This window comes from Rhineura floridana, chromosome 7 (genome assembly GCF_030035675.1).
Source record: "Rhineura floridana isolate rRhiFlo1 chromosome 7, rRhiFlo1.hap2, whole genome shotgun sequence".
NCBI classification, from domain to species: domain Eukaryota; kingdom Metazoa; phylum Chordata; class Lepidosauria; order Squamata; family Rhineuridae; genus Rhineura; species Rhineura floridana.
The window spans coordinates 53,599,686-53,622,309 of NC_084486.1; the positions used below are offsets into that span (position 1 = coordinate 53,599,686).

Genomic DNA, 22,624 nt, shown 5'->3' on the forward strand with positions numbered 1-22,624 from the left:
AATTTTCCTTCCAGGTTGCCACAGCTCCAGTCTAATGGCTGTGTTATCCCCTGTGCACCTACTGTTTCTCAGTTATGCAGAGCTTTGGAACTGCTCGAGGCCCCTTCTGTTTATTAATGATCCTATACCTCACTCTTGAGTGTGCATATGTCATATGCTTCTTTGAGTATGGTTATTAGTGGGATCACTGTGGCTGCTAGATCAGCTCATAAGAAAATATTTTCTCTAATTGTTTTTTATTGGTAAACATTTAGAGATGCTCCAACACTTTGAATTCAAATGTGCTTCTGTGTTTGATTGATTGATTAACTGAATGTGTCAAATTTACATCTCGCCCTTCCTCCCAAAGGAGCCCAGAACAGCAAACACATCAGCAAAACAATTCTTTTAAATTATAAGGTGGTAACTCAGCAAGCCAATGAAGTTTTGTGATCAGATCTCCCATCTCCTTAAACGGGGTCCTTTATTTGGATTGGGGCCATGGAAGTAGAAGGAGCCTTTTGCTCAGCATCATTTTCCCAATGAAAATCCCCTTCCTCCTTTAAAATGGCTGTGCGTATTAACCTGCAATCCTAGGGCAATTTACATAGGAATATGTCCTATTGGACAGTAGCACTGACTTCTGAGTAAACATGCTTAGGATTACACTGTTGTTATTGTTTATATTTGTATCCCACCCCTTCTTAGATAGTGTACATGTCCTGTCTGTCCGTTCCCACCTCACCATTTTATCCTTACAATTTTGTGAGGTAGGTTAGGCTACAAGACAATGATTGGCCCAAGTGAGCTTCATAGATGATTGGGGATTTGGACATGGGTCTTCCTGAGTTTTAATCAGGAACCTCTAATCACTACACCACACTGGCTCAGTCTATGTACACATACGTTTATCATAATATATGGGAACAAGTAACAGCTTCAGGGAGTGGAAAATGATTATAATTGGGAAAACAGCACCAGAGGAAAGGGTTAAACATCGCATCCCCTAGCATGGCAGTCCAGTCTGAATCTCTCTCACACACATGCCTGCCACAGCTGCTGTATCAGGGGCAAGGGACCTTTTCTCTGTTAAGGGTCACATTTCCTTGGGAATATCATGTCAGGGATCAGATCCTAAAGTGGGTGGGGCACCTTCTTTTCTTTCTCTCTGCCATCCCCTCTTCCTGTTTACCCCACCTTGCCACCCATATGAAATTAGATCGAGGGCCACATCCAGCCCTGAGGCTGCACACTCCTGTGCTATATTATAAAATTTAGAGAGATGAGAGATCCCATTGTGAATCTCCATTACCTTCTCTACTTAGACCCTGAGAAAACAAACTGGCTAGAGGCTGTCTTCAGACCATAACATGCTTGTGTTTGTCAAGTACGTTTTTCTTTCAAATGACATTTCTTATGTGAGTTTCACACTATTGTTTAATGGAACTGGGTGATATTTCTGTCATCTCAAAAAAACAACACAAAACCACTTCACTATTTAATGGCCTCCTGGGGGCTTTTTTGCATTTGCCTTTCCCAAGTTGTACATAAAGGATTGTGGGTTTTTTTGCTTTCTAGAGACGTGAAACCAGACAACATTCTCCTTGATGAACAAGGTACGGGTGCTAATTACTTCTACTGCTTCTGTGTCTTTATGGTTTTCTCTCCACCCCACCCCACCCCCTTAGTGCTCTGTGTATTCTGCATTCATTTATGTGTTCCAGTTTTATACTCTAGTTTTTGTGGTTGTGACTGATGCTCACAAGGTTATAGGATTCGAAAGTGAACTAAGTCCATATATCAGCCGTCAAGACTTGTTTCAATGAAGAATTAGAGTTAATTGACATTGACTGGTAGCTGCTATTACTCATTCCGGAAAGCTTTTTGATAAGTGCAGCTTTATGCAAAGGCAATTAAAGCTGAAGCTTTACAGTACCCATTTGCTAGTATAGATACCTTTTACAAGGTGACATATTTACACATTTTTTCTTAAGTTTTGGCATCTATGTACCAGCTTGGGTAGGCAGAGGCAAGAATAAAGTGTCTGGTTGTGCTTAAATTTCTGATAGGTAAGCCAGGAAGAAAGGAAGATTGCACAGTTCTGCATGACTGGGTTGTGGCTCAGTGGTAGATCACGTGGTTTGTATGCAGGAGACCCCAGTTCAATCCCTGGCATCTCCATGTACTGCTGGGGAAAGGCCTGAAACTTTGGAGACCCATTGCCAATCAATGTAGTTACCAAAATTCTATGCTGAGTGGCCTAAACCATGAGAAGGCAGCTTCCTATGATACACATGTGGAGCTCCATAGGAGCAGAGGCTTCCGCTTTCACTTTAGCATTAATTGGTGCTCATCCGTTTATATCAAAGCTCCTATGAATGCAACACAGCCTTTGAGCAGGAGTTACTGAAAGCTGCAACATCCATCATCACATGCAATCTCCCCACCTCCCTAGATGTAAGGTTTGGGATGCATGTTTAAATGCTTCCTCAGCAGCAACATGGAAGAGTTTTTGAGGCTTTCAGCCCCGGCACATAACGGGCATTGTTAACTCTAGCTTACAGCAAAGCATGAAGTGTCAATACTTATGGGGGTTGAAGGTTTATCTGCAGCGCTCTGATCTTAAGGAAAGTGCCAAGTGTTGGCATTGTGAGGCACCTGCCAAGGCTTATGCCCTAGGAGGGAACCAAATGCCAGACTCTCCTCCCCATGTTTGCACCAGCTGCTGCTTCTATTCAAAATAGCTGCCTGCTCACCTGTCCTCTCCCTCCAATCCAGAAGCAGAGAATGAGAGAGCAAGAAGAACAAAGGGAAGGAGCAGCTGTTCCTACCTGCTACCTGGATGGTGATGGGGATTTGGGCCAGAAATAGAGGAGGAGCTTATTACCTTAATTTAAAACATGTGTGGGCTGCCTTTCTAAATAAAACTCTCTCAAAGCAGCTGACATGATAGTAACTCAAAGATACAACATCAGCAGTTTATTTATTATTATTTATTATTTAATTTGTATCCCACCCTTCCTCCCAGCAGGAGCCCAGGGTGGCAAACAAAGCGTTAAAAACACTTTAAAACATCATAAAGTTAAAAAAGTTCAAAAAATATTTCTTACTAGGGGCTCTGCCTCTACTCACCTCACTTGTCAACCCTGCCTACTGTCACTAGAGCCTCCCTTCCCCCCACAGTTCGATGTAACTCTTCCCCCATTTCCCCAAGCATCACCAGAGCTCCCCTCCCTTTTCCCCACTACCACCCCAGGGGGCGCCAGACCTCCTCTCCTCTTTCCCCACCACCACCCCAGGGGCTCCAGAGCTCACCTCTCCTTCCTACCATCACCCCAGGGGGTGACAGAGCTCACCTCCCCTGCGCAGAAGCATTCAGAGGTAGCGTGACACTTACAAAAATATATTTATTTTTAAAAATACAATATGATTTTCTACAAAACTCCCCAACGCTAAATGAACCAGTAATATTAAAACACCCACCCAGCTCAAAATATAAAACACAGTTTCCCCAGATTTGTCCATTACAAAGAGTGGCAGAACACAGTTGAAGGGCACACGGAGTAGAGGCTTTTCTATGGTAGCCCCAGAGCTAAGGAAGTTAGTTCCACATGACATTAAGCAGGCTCTTCCCTGGACACTTTTAAGCAGGCATTAAAGACCTGTCTCTTTAATTGCTGGTTTTAATGACTAGTCTGTGTCTGGGCTTTAGGTATGGTCCATGTTAGTTCATGCTACTTTTCATAATATTTTGTACTGTTTAAAATGTAATAATGTCTGTTCTTAATTTGGTTTTTAAATTGCATTATGGCTTATTCATGCACAGTTTTGTAAATTGCTTTGGAAATCATTTTGTGTGACGGTCAATAAACCTTTTAGATAGAGAGATATAACACATGTATAGGTCACGTGGAACAAATAGGTCTTCAAGGCCCTTCTAATTGACTGGTGTGTATTAGCTTTCTGGAGGACATCTGGCAAATAGTTCCAGAGTCACGGTGCCACCCTGGAACGGACCCTCTCCCTTGTCTCTTCAGTTTCACTGATCTACTGAGCTGACCCCAAAACCTGAAGCCAGCACTGGCTGCAGGATGTGCAAAAATGAATAGACAGAGGAAATAAAATATAAACAAGAGATTTTATAATATATCCCTGATTCATAATTCACAAATGCTGGTGATCCACATGTACCTACAGAAGAGGAAATGGCCTCAAAAAAGAGGTTTATTTTGAGTGGATATCTTGGGATTAAAATTAATGGTCTCTTAGGCAAGTTCTCAAAGTTGTTCTTGATCTGCTGTAGCTTGTGCAGGATTTCTTTCCAGTCCTTTGTGAGAGAGCAGATGAATTGGCCACAGCATTAAATAGTTCACCTAATTATACTTTAGTTTGACATCAGCTGCCTACACAGCTATATAGCTTGAAATCAGCTTCTTATAGAAAAGGAATAGTCAAGATCAGAGTTGGTCCAAGTTAATAGTTCAAAGAACACTGGAGGCTGCTCATACATCAAAACCTTGCTGGTCTTTTTACAACACAGGAAGCTGCCTTATGCCAAGTCAGACCATTGGTCCATTTAGCCCAGTATTGTCAACACTGACTGGCAGTGGCTGTCCAGGGTTTCAGGTACAGGTATTTTCCATCCTACCTGGAGACACCAGGGTTTGAACCTGGGGTCACTTGCACACAAAAAACATGCTTTGCCACTGAGCTATGCAGAGTACGGGAAGAACGTTGAGCTCAAAGTACATGTGATGATGGCAGATATGTGTCTTTTAAAGCAGGCCTCTCCCAATGATTTATCTGTGTCTCTGTGTGAAATTTAATGCACCAAAGGAATATATTTATTTATTTATTTATTTATTTTATTTTATTTATTTATTTAGAATATGTAGACACTGGGGAGGAGGGTTTAACATCTCCTACCCTTGGATGTTTTAAACGTCGTTCTTACATCCTGCTTTTACATGACTCAAGCAAACCCATATTTAAAGGCACAAATCTGGCTCCATCATATTTAGTTTGAATCATACTCTCTCTGTAAGAAAATTCCTTCAAGAATCCAGCAGAGAGGGTGGAAGATTTCATCATTTCAGCGTGAGCTTTTGATTTGATAGCACTTGAACGAATTCTTGCAATGTGTGATTCTAATGGTTTGCAGTCAACTGCCAGATGTGTCCCCTGGTGTCTTCAGCTCTTTTACAGTTCAGACAACAGCATATTTCCACATGAATCCTTCAAACAGCTTATCAAATAGCTTTTCACAAGCCAAGAAAGAGATGGTGAAGCTGTAGCCTACTCTGACCACAGATTGCTTGAAAGGCTTTTGTCCTGCATGTATTCCCTCCCCTTAAATATTAGACAGGCACCATCTCTGTTATCTTTTTGGTGCCTGTTGAAGACGTTTCTCTTTCAACAAGCCTTTTAAGTAGAGACCTTATCCCAGTCTGAGTCTGTGCTGGAATTGCTTTTTAAGATTTTTTTTTAAGTTGTTTTTAAAGATGTTTTTAAGATGTTTTGTTTTAATATATTTTTAAAGATGTTTTGTTTTAATATGTTGTAAAGTTTTAAGTGTCATAGTTTATGCATTCATTGATCAACAGAGAAGAGGTTCAAACGAGCCTTTTTTATTGTAGGGCTCTTTTCTTGCATTCTAGGGAGGAGATAATGCACCACTCATATCCTGGGAATAGCATGTCCTTTTGCTAGTCAAACAAGGAAAGAAGGGAAAAATGAAAGAGATTCCTGTTACAGAGCATGCTGACCTAGGAGCGCAGCTCTTAGAAATTACATGTAATAAGTTGATCAGAATCCAACTTTTCATCTTGGCCCAGTGTAACAAAATGCAAAAGATCAGAATAACAACACCTTTATTAGGATTACCATGATTAGTTCACAGTGCTTCACAATTTTGGATTCTCATATATCACCAGGAAAAATAATGCAACATAAGGTTTGTTGCATTATTTTTTCCTGTGATACTTATAAATCTGGATTTATTTTAGGCAAACTAGAAAAAAGTCTTGATTGAGTGGGGGTTTTTTTAAAAATTTATCAGTGTACAGGTTAGAATTCAGGAGATATGAAAAATCCTTCCAAATCAAGGAATCATTGTATAGATCTTTATTCTGCTGTGTTTCTGATCCTATCTCCAGGGTCGTTTTCAGAGAGTAGAATTGGGTGGTTGTCTTTCGGCCCCCTGGCAGTTGTGCTCTAGGGTGCCACAGGGTACCATCTTGTTCCCCATGCTGTTTAACGTCTATATGAAGCTCTTGGGAGGGGTCATCAGGAGATTTGGGGCAAGGTGTCAGTAGTACACTGATAATACCCAGCTCTATTTCTCTATAACATCTGAATCAGAAGAAGCCATGCAAGCCCTGGACCACTTCCTGGACTTGGTGGTGGGATGGATGAGGGCCAGTAAACTGAGTCTGAATCCTAGCAAGACAGAGACACTGTGGGTTGGTGGTTCCCAAGTTCAGATAATTGGTCAGTTGCCTGCTTTGGATGGGGTCGTACTCCCTCTGAAAGAGCAGGTTTGTAGTCTGGGGATGCTCTTGGATCCATCTTTGTTGCTAGAGGCCCAGGTGACCTCAGCAGCTAGGAGTGCCTTTTACCAGCTTCGGCTGCTAAGACAGCTGCGGCCATTTTTGGACTGGGATAGCCTGACCACTGTTGCCCTGGCACTGGTAACCTCCAGGTTGGATTACTGTAGCGCACTTTATGTGGGGCTGCCCTTGGGGTTGATTTGGAAGCTGCAGCTAGTTCAAAATGCGGCGGCACGTCTGCTCACTGGGGCAGGGTATTGCCAACATGTCATCCCACAGCTGAAAGAATTGCACTTGGTGCCCATTAGCTACTGGGATAAGTCAATGTTCTAAAGCCCTATACAGCTTGGGACCAGGATACCTGAAAGAGTATATTTCACCATATATACCCAGTCACTCACTACACTCTGCAGGTGAAGGCCTCATGCAGATATCATCTTATCAGGAGGTCCGTTCCACACAGTATAGGAAGCAGACCTTTAGTGTAGTGGCATCTACCCTTTGGAATTCCCTCCCCTTAAATATTAGACAGGGGCCATCTCCATTGTTTTTTCAGTACCTACTGAAGACCTTAGTCTTTTAGCTAGCCTTTTAAGTAGAGACCTTATCTAGTCTGTGTCTGTGTTGGAATTGCTTTTTAAGACTTTTTAAAGCTTTTTAAACAAGATATTTTTAAAGATGTTTTGTTTTAATATATTTTAATGTCTGTTTTTATGATGTGTTAAGAGTGTTTTTAGTGTTTTTGTTTGTCACTCTGGGCTCCTACTGGCAGGAAGGGCGGGATGTAAATTTAATTAATTAATTAATAATATTCTGAAGTCCTAATTTATTTCAGTCATCTGCAAACCTATGCTAAGAAAATTTGAATGTTCTGATCAGTGTGCACAATGCATGTGAAGGATATTTGTATATATCTGCTTATATTTGCATAATATAGTCCACAGTCTGGCACAGATGTAGGTCACTTAAACCAAATAAAATCAATGTACTTAAGCAACACTGTGTTGGATTAAAGTTCTGTTCTGCTTCTGAGACCCAGATTTACAGGTACTGGGCAAACGGAAATAGAGAACATTGGGAAGATTGTGTACAAGTGGTCCTTAGGAATAGAAGTCAGAGTAGGCCCATTCCAAACCACTTGAAAATCTGTTCAATCTTCCTCCAATGGTGTAATTTACCAAAAGCATGAATATGTGTTCACACTTTTTTCTGAATCCACAAGAAGCAGAAACATTTTAAAATGAAAACAGCTTTTCAGCATGCTGAATTTTACAGCAGACACTAGATTCAATAATACTGTAATACTAAACAGTCAACATAATACTCCTAGGTCTGATTTATTTATCTTAATGAGAGCTAGAACTCTGTGTTTGGCAGCTACAGAAAATGTTTGGGGATGGTACAACTACAGGCACAAATAAATGGGATATTTCTGATAACTACATTGTACATGCTGTATCTTTTAACCTTTAAAAGCCATGAAAAATTAGATCACTCCATACTTTGTTTAATCCAATGAGAATTTGATGATGCTACTTATTAGAGTGGCCAGTTATGCATTGCCAAAAAAGAGGATTTGTATCACCCCCCAAAAAGGACAGCAATTTGCATCAAATTTGCATAACATAATATATACCTATAGATGAACATTTATAAATAATTTTTACAATTTAAATAGAAATATAATACATCTCACCATAGTAGGGAAGACTGTGACCAGTGTGCCTGGCCGCTCAGTTTGCTGTCCACGTGCTGCTAACTGTTGACAGGCACCTTCCTTTTTTATACTTCTTTGTCTTTAAACCAGACTTGAACTGGACAGCCGTCAAACAGAGGTCTGTCCTCTAACACTGCATCAAAATTGAGCACTGTCCTCTGTAAAGTAGAACATATGCCTACCCTATCACTCATGTTATCCATAACGGTCAGATTTTATTATTACCCAGACTCCTAAAGCGTCTGAGCCTCAATGCTATCCTCTTAAGTAGTTTATTTCAGAATAACTTGAGCACTATGGGCCTACATTCTTTCCATTCTAAAAATCTGTATTGGTTTTCTTCCTTTTAAGGCCATGCACACCTAACTGATTTTAATATTGCAACAATCATCCGAGATGGTGAAAGAGCAACTGCTCTAGCTGGAACTAAACCATATATGGGTAAGTAAAAACTTTCTGTTTGTTAAATAATGGCATTTGCATGCAAACATTTCATAAAAGGCAATTTTATCAACGTCTTCCCACATAACATGTTAGGATTTCCTTTGAAATTTTCCCATGGCCAGCTTGCAGCTCCACTAGTTTGAACTGACCACTTTGAGATCTTTTATTAATGATATATAAACTCAAGACATGCCAGGTGCAAAACTCAATCACACGAAAACAGCATGGTTGCTGATTTGTTACTTTTAGCATAAAACCACATCACTCCAAATGCACCCAGCGAAGGAAACTAATGCAGGTCTGCACAGCAAAGCAGGTCTTATCAGTCCAAAGCTAATTCCCCTGCAATGCTACCTGAAGCTTTAAGAGGGCTAGAATTGATGGTTGACATGTGCAGCATTCGCCTCTCTTCAGACAGTCACATTCTTCTCCAAGGACCCCAAATTAATAGCCCCTAGGCAAAGTGCAGTCTTGTAGGCCATCTGCATCTTAAAATAAGTATGCTTATTGTAGATAATGCAATACTGGGGATCAAATCATGCATTACTCTGTGACTTGAACAGCCACATGTGTACAGAATGCGATATGATGTCCTTGCTGCATAATTTATTGTTTATTTGTTGTAAGAACTTATAAGAACCTTTTCCCAAACAAAAATTGGATTCATGTAATCTTACAGCATTGTTGCATACACCCCAGTCTGCGAGCTGTCCAGGGCTGCCAGCAGTTATCCAGGGTTGGTTTCCTTGGAAAGAAAGTCAGCGGAGACTGTGGTATCTTATAGGATGTATGGTTTTTATTTACACATATATACAGCCTGAACGTAATATGGAGGGATTTATCAGATCTTGCTCCCCAAGGCCCATAGCTTTCGGGTCCTTTCAGACACAGACAGCAAGCAAGCCTCTCTGTCTGTTTTGTTCCCAGCCTTTCCTCAGACTAAAACTCTATAATGTAAATGTACTGCCCTCAAGTCGATTCTGACTTATGGCAACCCTATGAATAGGGTTTTCATAAGGCTGAGAGGCAGTGACTAGCTCAAGGTCACCCAGTGAGCTTCATGGCCATGTGGGGATTCGAACCCTGGTCTCCCAGGTTGCAGTCCAATACCTTAACCACTACACCAGGCACACAGAAACTACTTCCTTTTTGTGGGGGAGGCCTCTCTCCTGAAAGAGTTCTTAATGGCCCGCATTGCTTTCCTAGCCGATTCTTACACTTGTTAATGGGGGCATTTAACAGGCTCATCAGTTTACAGAGAGCTTGGCCACTGTATTATCTTGACAAAGGAAACTGGTTTGTCCCGTTTAGCAGGTCTCCTCATTGCAGACTGTATCTCTTACAGGCACACAACTATAAGCTAGAAACGGTCTCACAGATATCATCTAAACCCACCCCAACAATCCTATAACAGTATAAATAACATGCACAGTTTACAATACCTGCAGCAGCCAACATTCCTAAAAACAACCAGCAAAAACCAATAACAACATACCAAATCCAAAAACATCAACAAAAAATTCCTTAAAATACAATTAAAACAGCCCTGTAACTAAAGGGAATAAAAAAAGAAGAGGGCTGAGCCAAATACTTCCTTAAATAGCCAAGTCTAAAGCAGCTCCTGGAACAGAAAAGCACTGGGGTTTCCTGAATCTCAGGGCAGACCATTCCACAGCGTGAGCTGGTTCGAACATCACTGTAAGCCAAACTATGGTTTACTGGGACCATACAGACATGTGGGCTCCAGGAGAAGAGCTTGCAGCTTCTTTGCTTCTCTCCTGATCTCTTAGTTCACTGCAGTAACTATGCAAAAGCTTGGGTCAGTATGTTGTCCAAACCTGGACTTGCAGTTCAGATTTGTTTTTGGCTACAGGTCATGGTTAGTGTGGAGAAAGCTTAACTGCAAGTCTGGGTTCCGAGGACACACTAAACCAAACCTTGGATTAGCTCAGCATGGTACAAGAGTAAAAAATACTGGGGAGGAGCAAAGCAGCTGCAAGCTCCTCTTCAGCAGCCCACACATTCATATGGTCCCAGTAAGCCATCATTTGGCTTTCTGTGATGTGTGAAACAGACCATTGGGTGCCACCACAGAGAGGCAGTTACTCCTTGTCATAGAATCAAGGGATCTCAAATTTCCAATGATAACTGGAGCATGTGAGAAGACACATATGTAAGAAAGCAGTCCTTAGATCCCTAGATCCCAAGCCATTTAGGGTTTTTAAGGTCAACATGAGCACATTGAGCCTGCTGAGCAATGCCACCCCATCAGAGCTTGGAAAAGTTACTTTTTTGAACTACAACTCCCATCAGCCCCAGCCAGCATGGCCACTGGATTGCACTGATGGGAGTTGTAGTTCAAAAAAGTAACTTTTCCAAGCTCTGCACCCCATCCTGCTCTGCCCCATCAGCTGCTACTGATAGAGGTCAAAAATGATGGAGACATTAAAAAGGTTTTCCCTTCTTTTTCTTTTCAGCTCCAGAGATCTTTCATTCCTTTGTGAATGGTGGAACAGGTTACTCCTTTGAAGTTGACTGGTGGTCACTGGGAGTGATGGCGTATGAGCTCCTCCGTGGATGGGTGCCCTGCTCTTTATTTTTAAAGATACTTTGGCATTATTTCAGTGCTTCATGTTCTGAATAAGCAGAACAGATTTTCCAGTCTTTCAATATCTTACTTCTTTTTTTCCCTAGAGGCCTTATGACATCCACTCCAATAGCCCAGTGGAATCTTTAGTTCAATTGTTCAGCACTGTGAGCGTCCAGTATGCCACAACATGGTCAAAAGACATGGTGGCATTATTAAGAAAGGTAAATAATTATCTCTCCAGTAGAGACTGCAATTATCTATCAGCACAATGCAAACAAGGGCCTATATCCAGAGATACTGTATGTGCTCACACACTGAGTTGCCTACACGTTGCTGCATACATGTATGTGTGATTGCTTGACTTTCAAACAGATGACTCCATGTGCATCATTCCCAGTATAATGTCAGGGAGCAATGTGTGCAGTTCTGAGTACTGAATGTAAAGTTACAGTGCTTGGAGCCACATATACGGTGCCCTTTTGGCCAGAGACTTCCAAGGCCAGTGTGTGTATTGCTCCATTGGGAGAAGGACCGTAGCTCAGTGGTAGAGCATCTGCCTTGCATGCTGAAGGTCCCAGGTTCAATCCTTGGTGTCTGCAGGTAGGTCTGGAGAAAGCCTGAAACCCTGGAGAGCCGCTGACGGTCTATGTGGATAATACTGAACTAGATAAACCAATGATTTGGCATGGTATAATGTCTATTCACATGATGCATGTGTGGATGACCCAGGTCATGGGATTTACTGCCCAGTTTTGGTTTCACTTGACAGTGGGCAGATCAGTGAGCAAATGATACTTCTGAACTGCTAGGACAGCATGCTTGCACAAGCATCTGATTGTGTGAGTCATCTAAGGAGATGGGTGTCATCCTGTGCTTGGAATAATAAATGGTGAATTATTTCTAATATATGCTATGTCCTTTTAGTCTCACTTCTTAGTACAGCAAGGGCAACTCCAAGGTACTTTGGTATGGCTTACAGACACTTGATAGAATCTTGAGGATCCTGGTTTTCATTTTTTTAAAGGATTCTAGTCCTCATAGTTGTAGCACCAACTTTAAAAGTACGATGCTAATGGTGCAAGGCCCAAGTCTGAAAGCCCGAATCTCTACCAGTCATCTAAAAAACAGTGGGTGAAAAGCACAACTGGAAGGAGTGCTTAATCTTCAATCCACCTGTCACTTCTCTCTGGCTCCCTTCACCCAAGGCTGCATTTCTCCATCCCTGAACTGATTAGACAGAGTTTCTGGAGATGTATTGGCCGCCCATAGCTGAAATAAAAAGTGCATGCGGGCATGGGAGCGTAGGGGAAAGGGTTAAAAAATTACCAATTTCCTGCTGGTTTCCCCCTCCAAATTGCTTCCTTCACCACATTTTAGATTATCAACAGAAACCCAGATCCCTCAATCTGAGTCTCCACCAGATGGCTTGTTTGGCCCTCAAAAATCCTCAAAATGCTGAACAATCAGAAACCAGAAATAAATAAATAAATACTCAAATTATTTTCCCACTCTCATGATTTCTAATTGCATGATCACATCTGATGCTAACGGCTGACTGTCGTGTAATCTGAAGGAGCTACATTGATCAGAACATATATTCAATATAAGAGTGGCCCTCTCCCTTTAATGCATTCACAAATAGTTTTTTAGAGACTAAGGTTGCAAACCTATTCATGTCTAGTCAGATGTAAGCTCCATTGGGTTCAATGGGACTTGCTCATAGGTAAGTGTGTATTGGATTGCAGCCTAAAATATTTTTACCATCATTTTGTGACAAAATGCACCTTTTAGAGATCAAGAACAGATGCTGATTTTTCAGTCAGACTCAATTTTATATTTTACAATACCGAAGAATATAAGTAACATGCTCTAGATAGTCTTTGCCAACCTGGTGCCCTCCAGATATTTTGGAGTACAACTCCCATCAGCCCCAGGGATAATATCTGGAGAGCACCAGGTTGGCAAAAGCCGCTCTAGTCTAGACATCTTTGAGGTTCATGGGACTAGTACGTTAAGGACACACGTAAGATATGATCCTCCGGCTGCTGATTTGCTTTCTGGTGTGAGTTGAATCCATTTCCAGCCATTGTTTTTTCAGGGGTTAAAATATCTCAGTCAACCACTCTCAGGTTACATATTACTGGTAAGTAGTATTAGTAAAAACAAAAAAGTGATTTCAATCTAGCAACTCTTTACATGCGAACAAGTTCTGATGCAACCACAGAATGCCCCTACCTGGAAGACATTTCATTTCATTTTACCAGAGGAACTGCTCCTGTATAATAGATTAGGTTCATCAGTTGAAATGAGAGAGATAACCTATATAAATATCTGAGTGTGCACAGACTTCAGCATTAGGGTATGCAAAACAGTAGCCATAACTGCAATAACTGCTTAACTTCAGGATAGAGCGTGGGTGTTTGGAAGCCTAGTATTGTGTGTCAGAAAGATCACTCCCTCTAATATTGTCTAATATCAAAAGATGGTTTTACATGCCCAATCAATCACTGTGCTCTGCAGGTGAGGGCCTCCTACAGATGCCATCTCATCTGGAGGTCCATTCTGCACAACATAGGAAGCGGACCTATAGCGCTGTGGCACCTACCCTTTGAAATTCCCTCCCCTTAAATATTAGATAGGTGTCATCTCTGTCATCTTTTCAGTGCCTCCTGAAGACCTTCATCTTTCAACAAGCCTTTTAAGTTGAGACATTATCCCAGCCTGCATCTCTGCTAGAATTGCTTTTTAAGATGCCTTTAATTTTTTTAAAGCAAGATGTTTTTGAGATGTTTTAGTGTTTTGTCCCTTGTTTGCTGCCCTGGGCTCCTTCTGAAAGGAAGGGCGGGATAGAAATTTAATTTAATTAATAAATAGAATCATAGAATATTAGAGTTGGAAGGGGCCTATAAGGCCATCATGATGATGATCATGAGATGATGATCATGATGATAATGAGTTCCAACCAATAGGGTTGGAGCCCAAACTGGGCCACTGAGAAACTAGTGGGAACAAGCTCTGGGAAATCCCAAGATTTTCACATGTACAGACAAACAAGTTTTTTAAAAATTAGGCAAACCCTCAAAAACAAAACAAAACTCTCCAGTGGGAACTGGGCATGTACGGCAACCACAGAATATTGGGTGTCACTTGGAAAAGAAAAAGGGAAAATGGGGCTAGGATGGAATGGAGTATCCTGAAGGAGAGCTGGCTGGAACCCTGAACAGAAGCACTACTGTTAGGATATGAGGATACACCGCAACATTTTGTTGTGTGCTCCACTTGTAATATCCTGGAGAAAAAGTAGAGGAGAGCCAAGTAGGCTCCCAATGAGTTTCCTGTGTCAGCTCCTGCACTCAAATTAAGAATCCCATAACACACTCCTTCTTTAGTAACCAAGTATGATGTGTCTCATGATGTAATGTTTTATTATTTTGATAAGAGAGGGAAGTTGTCATTTTAAGTTTATAAATGTTGGATGGTTTTAAAAAGCCAGATGTCAGCATTCTGTTAAAAAATAAAAAAATGCATACATCCAACAGTAATAGCAATCTAGTGTCTCCAATGTAAGTCAGTGTAAGGTGGACAATATGCATAATTAAAGTTTGATGTTTTACATAGAGTTCCATTATGAAACAATTCCAATTAAAACTTACTCAACAAGAGCACAGATGCCCTCTGCTGGATTAGTGTAGGAACACAGCCTTAAAAAAAAGCATTGTCTAAAATTGGATATATCCATACTGTAATAGAAAATAACATTGGACCTATATGTACAAATTATGTAAGCACACCATTTTAAGCAGTTTGGAGGTGCTTTCTGGATGCATATGGCAAACACATAGTATACTTAAAAGTTAATTACTATTCCTCTTAACTGTAAAGAGCATATTGAGTTGACCTTTTCCACGTAGAATGGTGGTACAGAAACTATTGGTTAAGTTGCTAACTGACAATGATAAACCAACCAGATGACTCCTTCTATGCATGGCAAACTCAGCTTGGATGCACCCAATGTGTACATGCATCACACTATTTGAGTTGCTTTAATTGGCCTGCAGATACAACCTCCTGCTGAACCAGCTTACTCAATACAGTGAGCCAGAACTTTGGGTTCAGAACTTTATCAGAATAAATGGGAGGTGCCTGAACTAAGTGTGTAGCATGGAGGAGGGGGCTTCAATTAATCTTAGGGACAGAAGGTCACAGTCTTTTAGACAAACCACCCTAGCTTAGGAAAAAAAGTTCCCATGATGCATTGAATATAACATGTAGTTTGCTTCTTAGTGGTAAAGAACTTGCTCTGCATGTAGTAGAGGTCCTAGGTGCAATCCCAGGCACCACTAGGTAAAAGGATCTGGTGGCAGGTGATGGGAAAGACCCCTTGCAAATTTCAGGCAGCAGCAGACTTGTCTGCGTCTTCTGTTGAAATAAATAGAGGAATGAATGAACTAATTAACAGGTGTAATTTAAATAGATGGAAAACAAAATGAACCAAGTTTTTAAAATTAAAATGAACAGGAAAACTACATTATTTTTTATGACTTGCACAACTCAAATGAGACCATGCAGAAACAGTAATCAGGCTAGAGAGATAGCATTAAGAATCGATTCTGTCAAGACCAGCTTTGCCTCAACCCTCAACATTTGCAATTTCAGCTTTTGACAGTGAATCCTGAGCATCGGTTTTCTAACCTAGCTAACATCCAGACTTCTTCATACTTATCTACCGTGGACTGGGATGAAATCTGTGAAAAGAAAGTAGAGCCAGGCTTTGTACCTAATGTAAGTCAAAATGATGAGCACATTTGTTTCTGTCCCTGATCCCTCTGGATTGTGAAGGCTATAAAGCCAAGGATTTTCTGTTCTGCAAACAAATCTGGGTTCAGTATGCTGCTTGGAATTACCTTGCTTGTCATTCGCATGTCTTTGAGGCAATATCTTGGTTGGATTTTAAACAGAAAGGCCGTCTGCATTGCGACCCCACCTTTGAGCTGGAAGAGATGATCCTGGAGTCGAGGCCTCTGCACAAGAAGAAGAAGAGGCTTGCAAAGAATAAATCCAGGGATAATAGCAAGGACAGCTCACAATCTGTAAGTGTCCCCTTGCATTTCCAAAACTAAAACTTCTTGAGTGCTGTGCTTGTGTAGGACCAGTTACTGTGCACAGGGCCACAAAGAATAAGAGAGTGGCCTCTGCTAGAGAGTGGCATTGGTGTGCTACCCATGGAATAGTTATTCTCTTTTTCCCTTCAATTATGTGAGGTTAAAGGGCTTTTATCTTTGACAATCTCAGCCTCTCTTATTGGATTCCTTTGCCACAGGGGTGGGAAACCTTTCCAGTCCTGAGGGGCATATTGCCTCCTGGGCAACCTTCCATGGGCCACGGGCCAGTGTTGGGTGGGGCCAGAGGCAAAGAGCAGGCAGGATCCACAGCAAAAAGTTGGTAGAGCAATGGATGTGACTGGTACCTTTGCACGGTAGGCTACATCAGATGTTTCTACGAGTGAGAGGCATCGTCACAGTCCAAGGACCAGCTAGGCAAAAGAGGGTGTGGAATAAAGCCAGTGAGGGGTGTGGCCAGGGATGGGGAGCAGTGGCAGCTGCCAGAACTTTAAAGAAGCTGAAACCCGGAGCGGATTTCACTGTCCCATGGACATGGACTGAAACCCGGAGTGGATTCCACTGCCACAAGGACATGGGAGGGAGGGATGCCCTGGGGAGAGTCCCAAGGGCTGGATAAAGAGGCCTGGAGGGCCTGAGGGTTCCCTCCCTTACTCTGCCGTAGGGGGATGTCATGTGAATGTAATGGCAAGGGACCAAACTTTCATTAGATGATATGCAGCACCAACTGCTTCTGCTACTGTTGAACTGCATGAATGAACTAAAGATAGATTTCCATTGTAGTCTTCACATTCATACTACATGAGTAAACTTAATTCATAACCCACAGCAATTTAGGCAGCAAGTACACATTCACTATTTTATTTTATTTTAATAGGAAAATGACTACCTCCAGGAATGCCTTGAAGCAATTCAGCAAGATTTTGTCATTTTTAACAGAGAGAAGTAAGTTTGGGAATATGCTTTCAGGAATAAAGGGGGTGCTTGAACCCTAAGTTAACTTAAGGAAGTTCATGGAAGGAAAGCTCCTGTCCCTGCCTTTCCCCACCAGCCCCTGTGCTCCATCCCTCATTGTTCAGGAGCCCCCTCTGCTTCAGGAAGGTTTTTCCTGGGATACAAGTAGCTGGGGAGGAGAGGAAGGGGAAGTAAACATTCCTTCTACAAATTTCTTCAGGTTAACTTCTCTAAGGATCCAGGCCACTGAGTACCATTTGAATTCACAGGGCTGATAATTTGTAACAGGAAGTTCACAAGAATGGGAATAGTGTGGGCATTTCCATCCTGGTTTTGATTGGACCTGGAGTTCATCTCTTTATGGCTACTGATGCCCTTCAGATTTTTTGGACTACAACTCCCATCATCCCTGATTATTGACCATGCTGGCTGGGGCTGATGGGAGTTGTAGTCCAAAACAACTGGAGGGCAGCTAGTTGGTGAAGGCTGCTTTATGTTATAGATTCCCCATGGTATTGGGGAAGAAAAGAGGATGCTGTTATTACTAACAGTCACCTAAATCTGCTCCATGTTATGAATTAGTTAGCTTTCATTTTATACATATAGACCCTTCGTATACAAATCTCATCTGTACATCTGTTGATTGGGCAATCATCTTTTTTAATCCAAGTGACAATGCAACACGAATTGCAGTGTTTTAATTTTTAAAGCACTCCATAGTGATGTTGTAATCCTGAAGAGGTGGCATATAACAGAGGTAGCCTAAAGTCAGCTAGTTTACAGCTTTCTACAAGCTGGAGAGCAGCCAAAATGCCAGAATTTTGAGCAAAGAATATATGTATCATAATTCAATTGAGAGATAATGCAAAATGACAGGAAAGCAGGAAGGGATACCAGCCAGCTTGACCTGAGATAAAATTCCTTCCCTATTAATATGACAATGTGTTAGACCCAGGTACACCTGTTGTATTGGGAGTCATTTCACAGAAATATCTTGCCATGTGGATTTTCTGCCCTCCCCCATGGCTACATTTCAAGAAGCAACACAATGGGGAGGATGTACATTTTCATGAGGCCTGAAGTTTTTGAACTGATTCAATTAATAAGAGATCAGTATTCTCAGAGTAAGCACTGATTTTTCATGCCAAATCCTTCCCAAAGAAGAGCTCTGTAGCTAAAATATATTGAGATTTCTTCCCACACACACACACATACACACTGCTGCCGCAACACACACAGCATTTCCAATTATGCATGTACTATTTGTAGTTCTATGGTTTGCTTGGCTTGTGCTGTTTTCCCCATTAAAATTCCCCATGAGAGAAGCTCATTAGCAAAATGACTGTCCCAGCCCCCATAGTAGGAAACTCCATTGTCTCAGACAAGTTCTTTTTTCCCATTTCTTTTTCCCTGCTGGCCCTCACAAAAATCTTTTTTTAAAAGAGTTTCTTAGCCAGTAGGGACGCTGACTAAGGCCAGTAGGGACAGTAATGTGGCCAGTAGATGCCACATTAAAACCCTTTCCCTGCCTTCTTTTCTACACATGTGGAAGAGAGGGTGGAATACTATCAGGGGCTTAGTCCTGACACCTCCTCACCTTGCTGGGCCTGCCCCTAACAGAAGGTCTGAAAATGGGCACCCATATACATATGGCTGTTTCTGATGGTGTTGAGCTGCTGTACCTATATAGACACCCCTCTTCAGTCTTTCAGCTCCACACATGGGAGTTGAGATGTGTGAGTCACAGCACTTCCCAAAATGATCTCAGAGCCATTTTAAATCCCCATTTTAAAACGGTGCACTTCATTTCAAAACATTGCTTTCATAACTGTGTTTCCATACATGCACGACTGCCTGGCTCTTCTCTTTCCCGCGCAGGTTGAAGAAGAGCCATGATCAAATGAACGAGTCCATATCTCCTCCTGAAACAACAGATGAAGCCGAGACTGAAACAGAATCTGAAAATTCCAACCTGAATATGTGTAGCTCAGTATGTTCTTCTACAGGCAGCAGCTAGGACTACAGAGGCGAGGCAAAGGGGACAGAAGCTTGCGCATCTCTTGAATAAATCATTCTCAGGTTGCACTGACAAGCAGATGATGATACACTGAGTACTTTGGTGGAGGAAAAGAAGAGGAGTCACACAAACCAACACTGTAGAGCCGCAGCAGAGGCAGATAGCTCTTTCCAGAACTCATGGATTTTTTTAAAAAGTTCACCTCTGTTACCTGATACTTTGCTATGCAACACTTTGGCAAAAACCATTCCATGTTTTTCTTTGTCCTTTTATTTTCACAGGGACAGATAATTGGGTCTGAAGTATGTTTTCATGCGGTAAGGGTTCCAGACCCAATTCTAGCTTAGGGCCAAGAGAATGCAGATTGAAAGCATGCACAGTGGGGTGAAAGGGCTAGGAAAGATGGCAAAAGCAACTGAAAACTCATTTTGACAGGACAGTTGCTGTACTCTGGCTGAAGCTTGTTGCATGCAAGATTGTCTCTTGGTATTTTCAGAGCATTTGAGGGTTCTTACAAAGTGTGGCAGCTGCAACTTGCCCGCAGGGGATGGGCTCAACTGGGATTCTAGAGTGACATCTTAACCATACATGATTTTCAGCGGGTCTAGTCTCAGTGTTAATGGATGTTTTCCAAGGCATTGGAATGATCCCGCCTAGGGCCAAATGTGCTGGGTTTTTGCACCTGAAATGTCAAAATGGTTTGCTGCAAGGCAGAGTGTTTTCCTAAGCATATTGAATCTTTTCACAAAGCTACTCTTACTTGCAAGGAGCTATGTAAAGCTATAAGCATATATAATAGAGGCTAGTGTTTCCTTCACTCATCTGAAGGAGCAAGGTACATGGTTGGCTGGATTTAGATGAGATAGCTATAATATAATGCCCCAGGTATGGAGGAAGTGATGCCTTGATGCACCTTTCTGTTTATGTTGTTTTAAGTGTATTTTAAAATACTGTACATAAAATCACTGGTAGCTGTCTTAGCTTCTCCTGAGGATAGGAGAGTTCTGACATTTCCTCCAGCTGTGGATATTGCCTTTTTAATTGTTTCAGAAGCCTCCCCCCCATCCTAGATTGAGACTGCAGTCCTATACACACTTACCTGAGAGTCAGCCCCATTGAACTCCGTGGGACTTAGTGCTGAGTAGGATTGCACTGCCAGTGTCTTAATTTACTGTACAGTGTCTTTAGGAGACTATTATCAAACATAAAACCCTGGTTCTAAGACAGTAAATATTTGTGCTGCACATAACTTTCATAAGTGTTCTAATTCAAACTGTTTCTTATCAAATGTCTACGAGATTGACCTGTTTGCATTCCAGTTGTCTTTTCCTGAAGGAAAGTGAACTTAGCATGCTTTAATTTCCACACATTTATTCCCCCTGCTCTTTTATTGAGGTGCCTGCTGTGGGCCAACATGCCAGGGTTGAACCAGGATCCTTTGAAAATAGGAACCTTTACAGCCTTACTTACAAAGCTACGACTACCTCTGTAGTTGTGCTGTAACAAGTTCCTTTATATGTCACCATTGCTAAGGAGCAGTGATAGCACGGAATTCATACCGGTTCCCCTAGTGTGGGGTTTCCACAAATATCTTAGGTCTTGATCATTTTTTAAATGGTTTTTCATTTCCACGAACACAACACATGGTACTGAACAATTTTATATAGATAAAGACCAAAATGTACTCACTTTTCCACAGTTTTATGTGGAGTTTGGTAGGAAATGAGCATTGTGCGGGATTAGGGATGTTGGAGAATTCTGACAGAAATGGGAATGAAATTGCCAATGTTCGCTTATTCATTCTATGTCTGGAACAGAAATTAGTCCTGTGAATACAATCTGTATTCACTGTTGTTGTTGCTTTCAGTCTGCAAATGATACGTAATTGATTACGGGTTTCCCCCCATTTGCGTCGCATTTCCTTTGCATTGAAATGAATGGAGCAGGATAACATAATGACAACATAATTTATGTAATAATTTATGTAATTAATTATGTAAGTTACATGAGTTATGTAATTTCCCCATAGGGGACAGCAAGACAAATAATGTAGTTTTTGGCGAAAGACAAACCGCAGCAGGAAAGTGATGCCTTCTTACATCCCTATGCACAACCAAAATTTCATTAAGAATAACTTTTTTAAAAAATTCAAATTTGCTAGGATACAGTGTGTGGGTATACAAAGAAGGCAAAGCTTTCCTATCCCTTTCCCAAGTATTTGTAGGCCATAACCAGATAAATGCAATGCCCACTCTACAATTAAACTGTAGGGAGTGCTCACTTTGGGGAGTAGTACGAGTGTCCTTATCTCTCTGGGTTTTAAGAGAGTAACTCTCAAACAGATTCACAACCCAGGTTGCACCAATCCAGCAGCTGTCGTAGTGCAGCCCCACAAAACCTGATGTTAGGCTGGTACTGCAGTAATATTGTGCTGCCAGTGTAGCCATCTGTGCCAGCAGAAATGTTCAAAGTCAAAGTGCCAACACAGTTAGCCAGCTGGTTCAGCTGCATTAGCACAAGAGACTTTACAGCTTTAATTCCACACTTAAGTATGGGTTGGCAATTGCATGCTCTGTTTCTCCGCTGTGATGAATTCATCAATCACAGATTTAACTTGTTGAATTTTTAATCATTACCTCCAAGTGGTCTCTTGGAATGATTGTTTAGTGCAGGAAGCATTATGATAAAGGTTCTGCCTTGATATATGTATATATATTTAAACCCTGCTATCTTGTTAAAACATTGTCTGTATTTAAATAATCTGATCCATATTGTTATTGGCTAATTAAAAAGGTAAAGGTGTCCCCGCACTTATAGTGCAAGTCGTTTCCGACTCTTAGGGTGACGTCTTGCGACGTTTACAAGGCAGACCGTATATATGGGGTGGGATTGCCAGTTCCATCCCCAGCCTTTCTTTACCCCCCAGCATATGCCGGGTACTCATTTTACTGACCACGGACAGATGGAAGGCTGAGTGGCTAATTGATTCACCAAAAATCCAGTAAATTAAAAACCCTTTTTAATTGGTTCACAACCACATTGTATGAATAAGACAAAAAAAATGAAATATGAGCTAGCCCAAGCCAAACAATTTCTATGGATACTGATGGGAGAATTAAGCATGTGCTTGAATTTCTCTCAAGAAAACCACTGGGGCTGACTGTGCTTAACTTTGCCTGGATTCTGTCCATACTGTTCCCCTTCCTGCCCAGTTGTCAGAATATAGTGCCCTTTTGTAAGCAACCAGTTCTGCCA

The 22,624-nt window shown here is 41.5% G+C and overlaps 1 protein-coding gene across 1 annotated transcript in view; it reads left to right on the forward strand.

Moving 5' to 3' along the window:
• The window catches only part of STK32C (serine/threonine kinase 32C), a 317,934-nt gene extending 295,687 nt beyond the window's left edge, over window positions 1-22,247 (forward strand). The window contains exons 5-12 of the mRNA XM_061634360.1: window positions 1,558-1,595; window positions 8,596-8,685; window positions 11,166-11,269; window positions 11,383-11,499; window positions 15,935-16,060; window positions 16,237-16,368; window positions 17,276-17,343; window positions 19,231-22,247. Of these exons, the coding sequence (XP_061490344.1) occupies window positions 1,558-1,595; window positions 8,596-8,685; window positions 11,166-11,269; window positions 11,383-11,499; window positions 15,935-16,060; window positions 16,237-16,368; window positions 17,276-17,343; window positions 19,231-19,369 (814 nt within the window). The 3' untranslated portion in view covers window positions 19,370-22,247. The remainder of the gene's footprint in view (window positions 1-1,557; window positions 1,596-8,595; window positions 8,686-11,165; window positions 11,270-11,382; window positions 11,500-15,934; window positions 16,061-16,236; window positions 16,369-17,275; window positions 17,344-19,230) is intronic.
• Window positions 22,248-22,624: the final 377 nt, after the last annotated feature.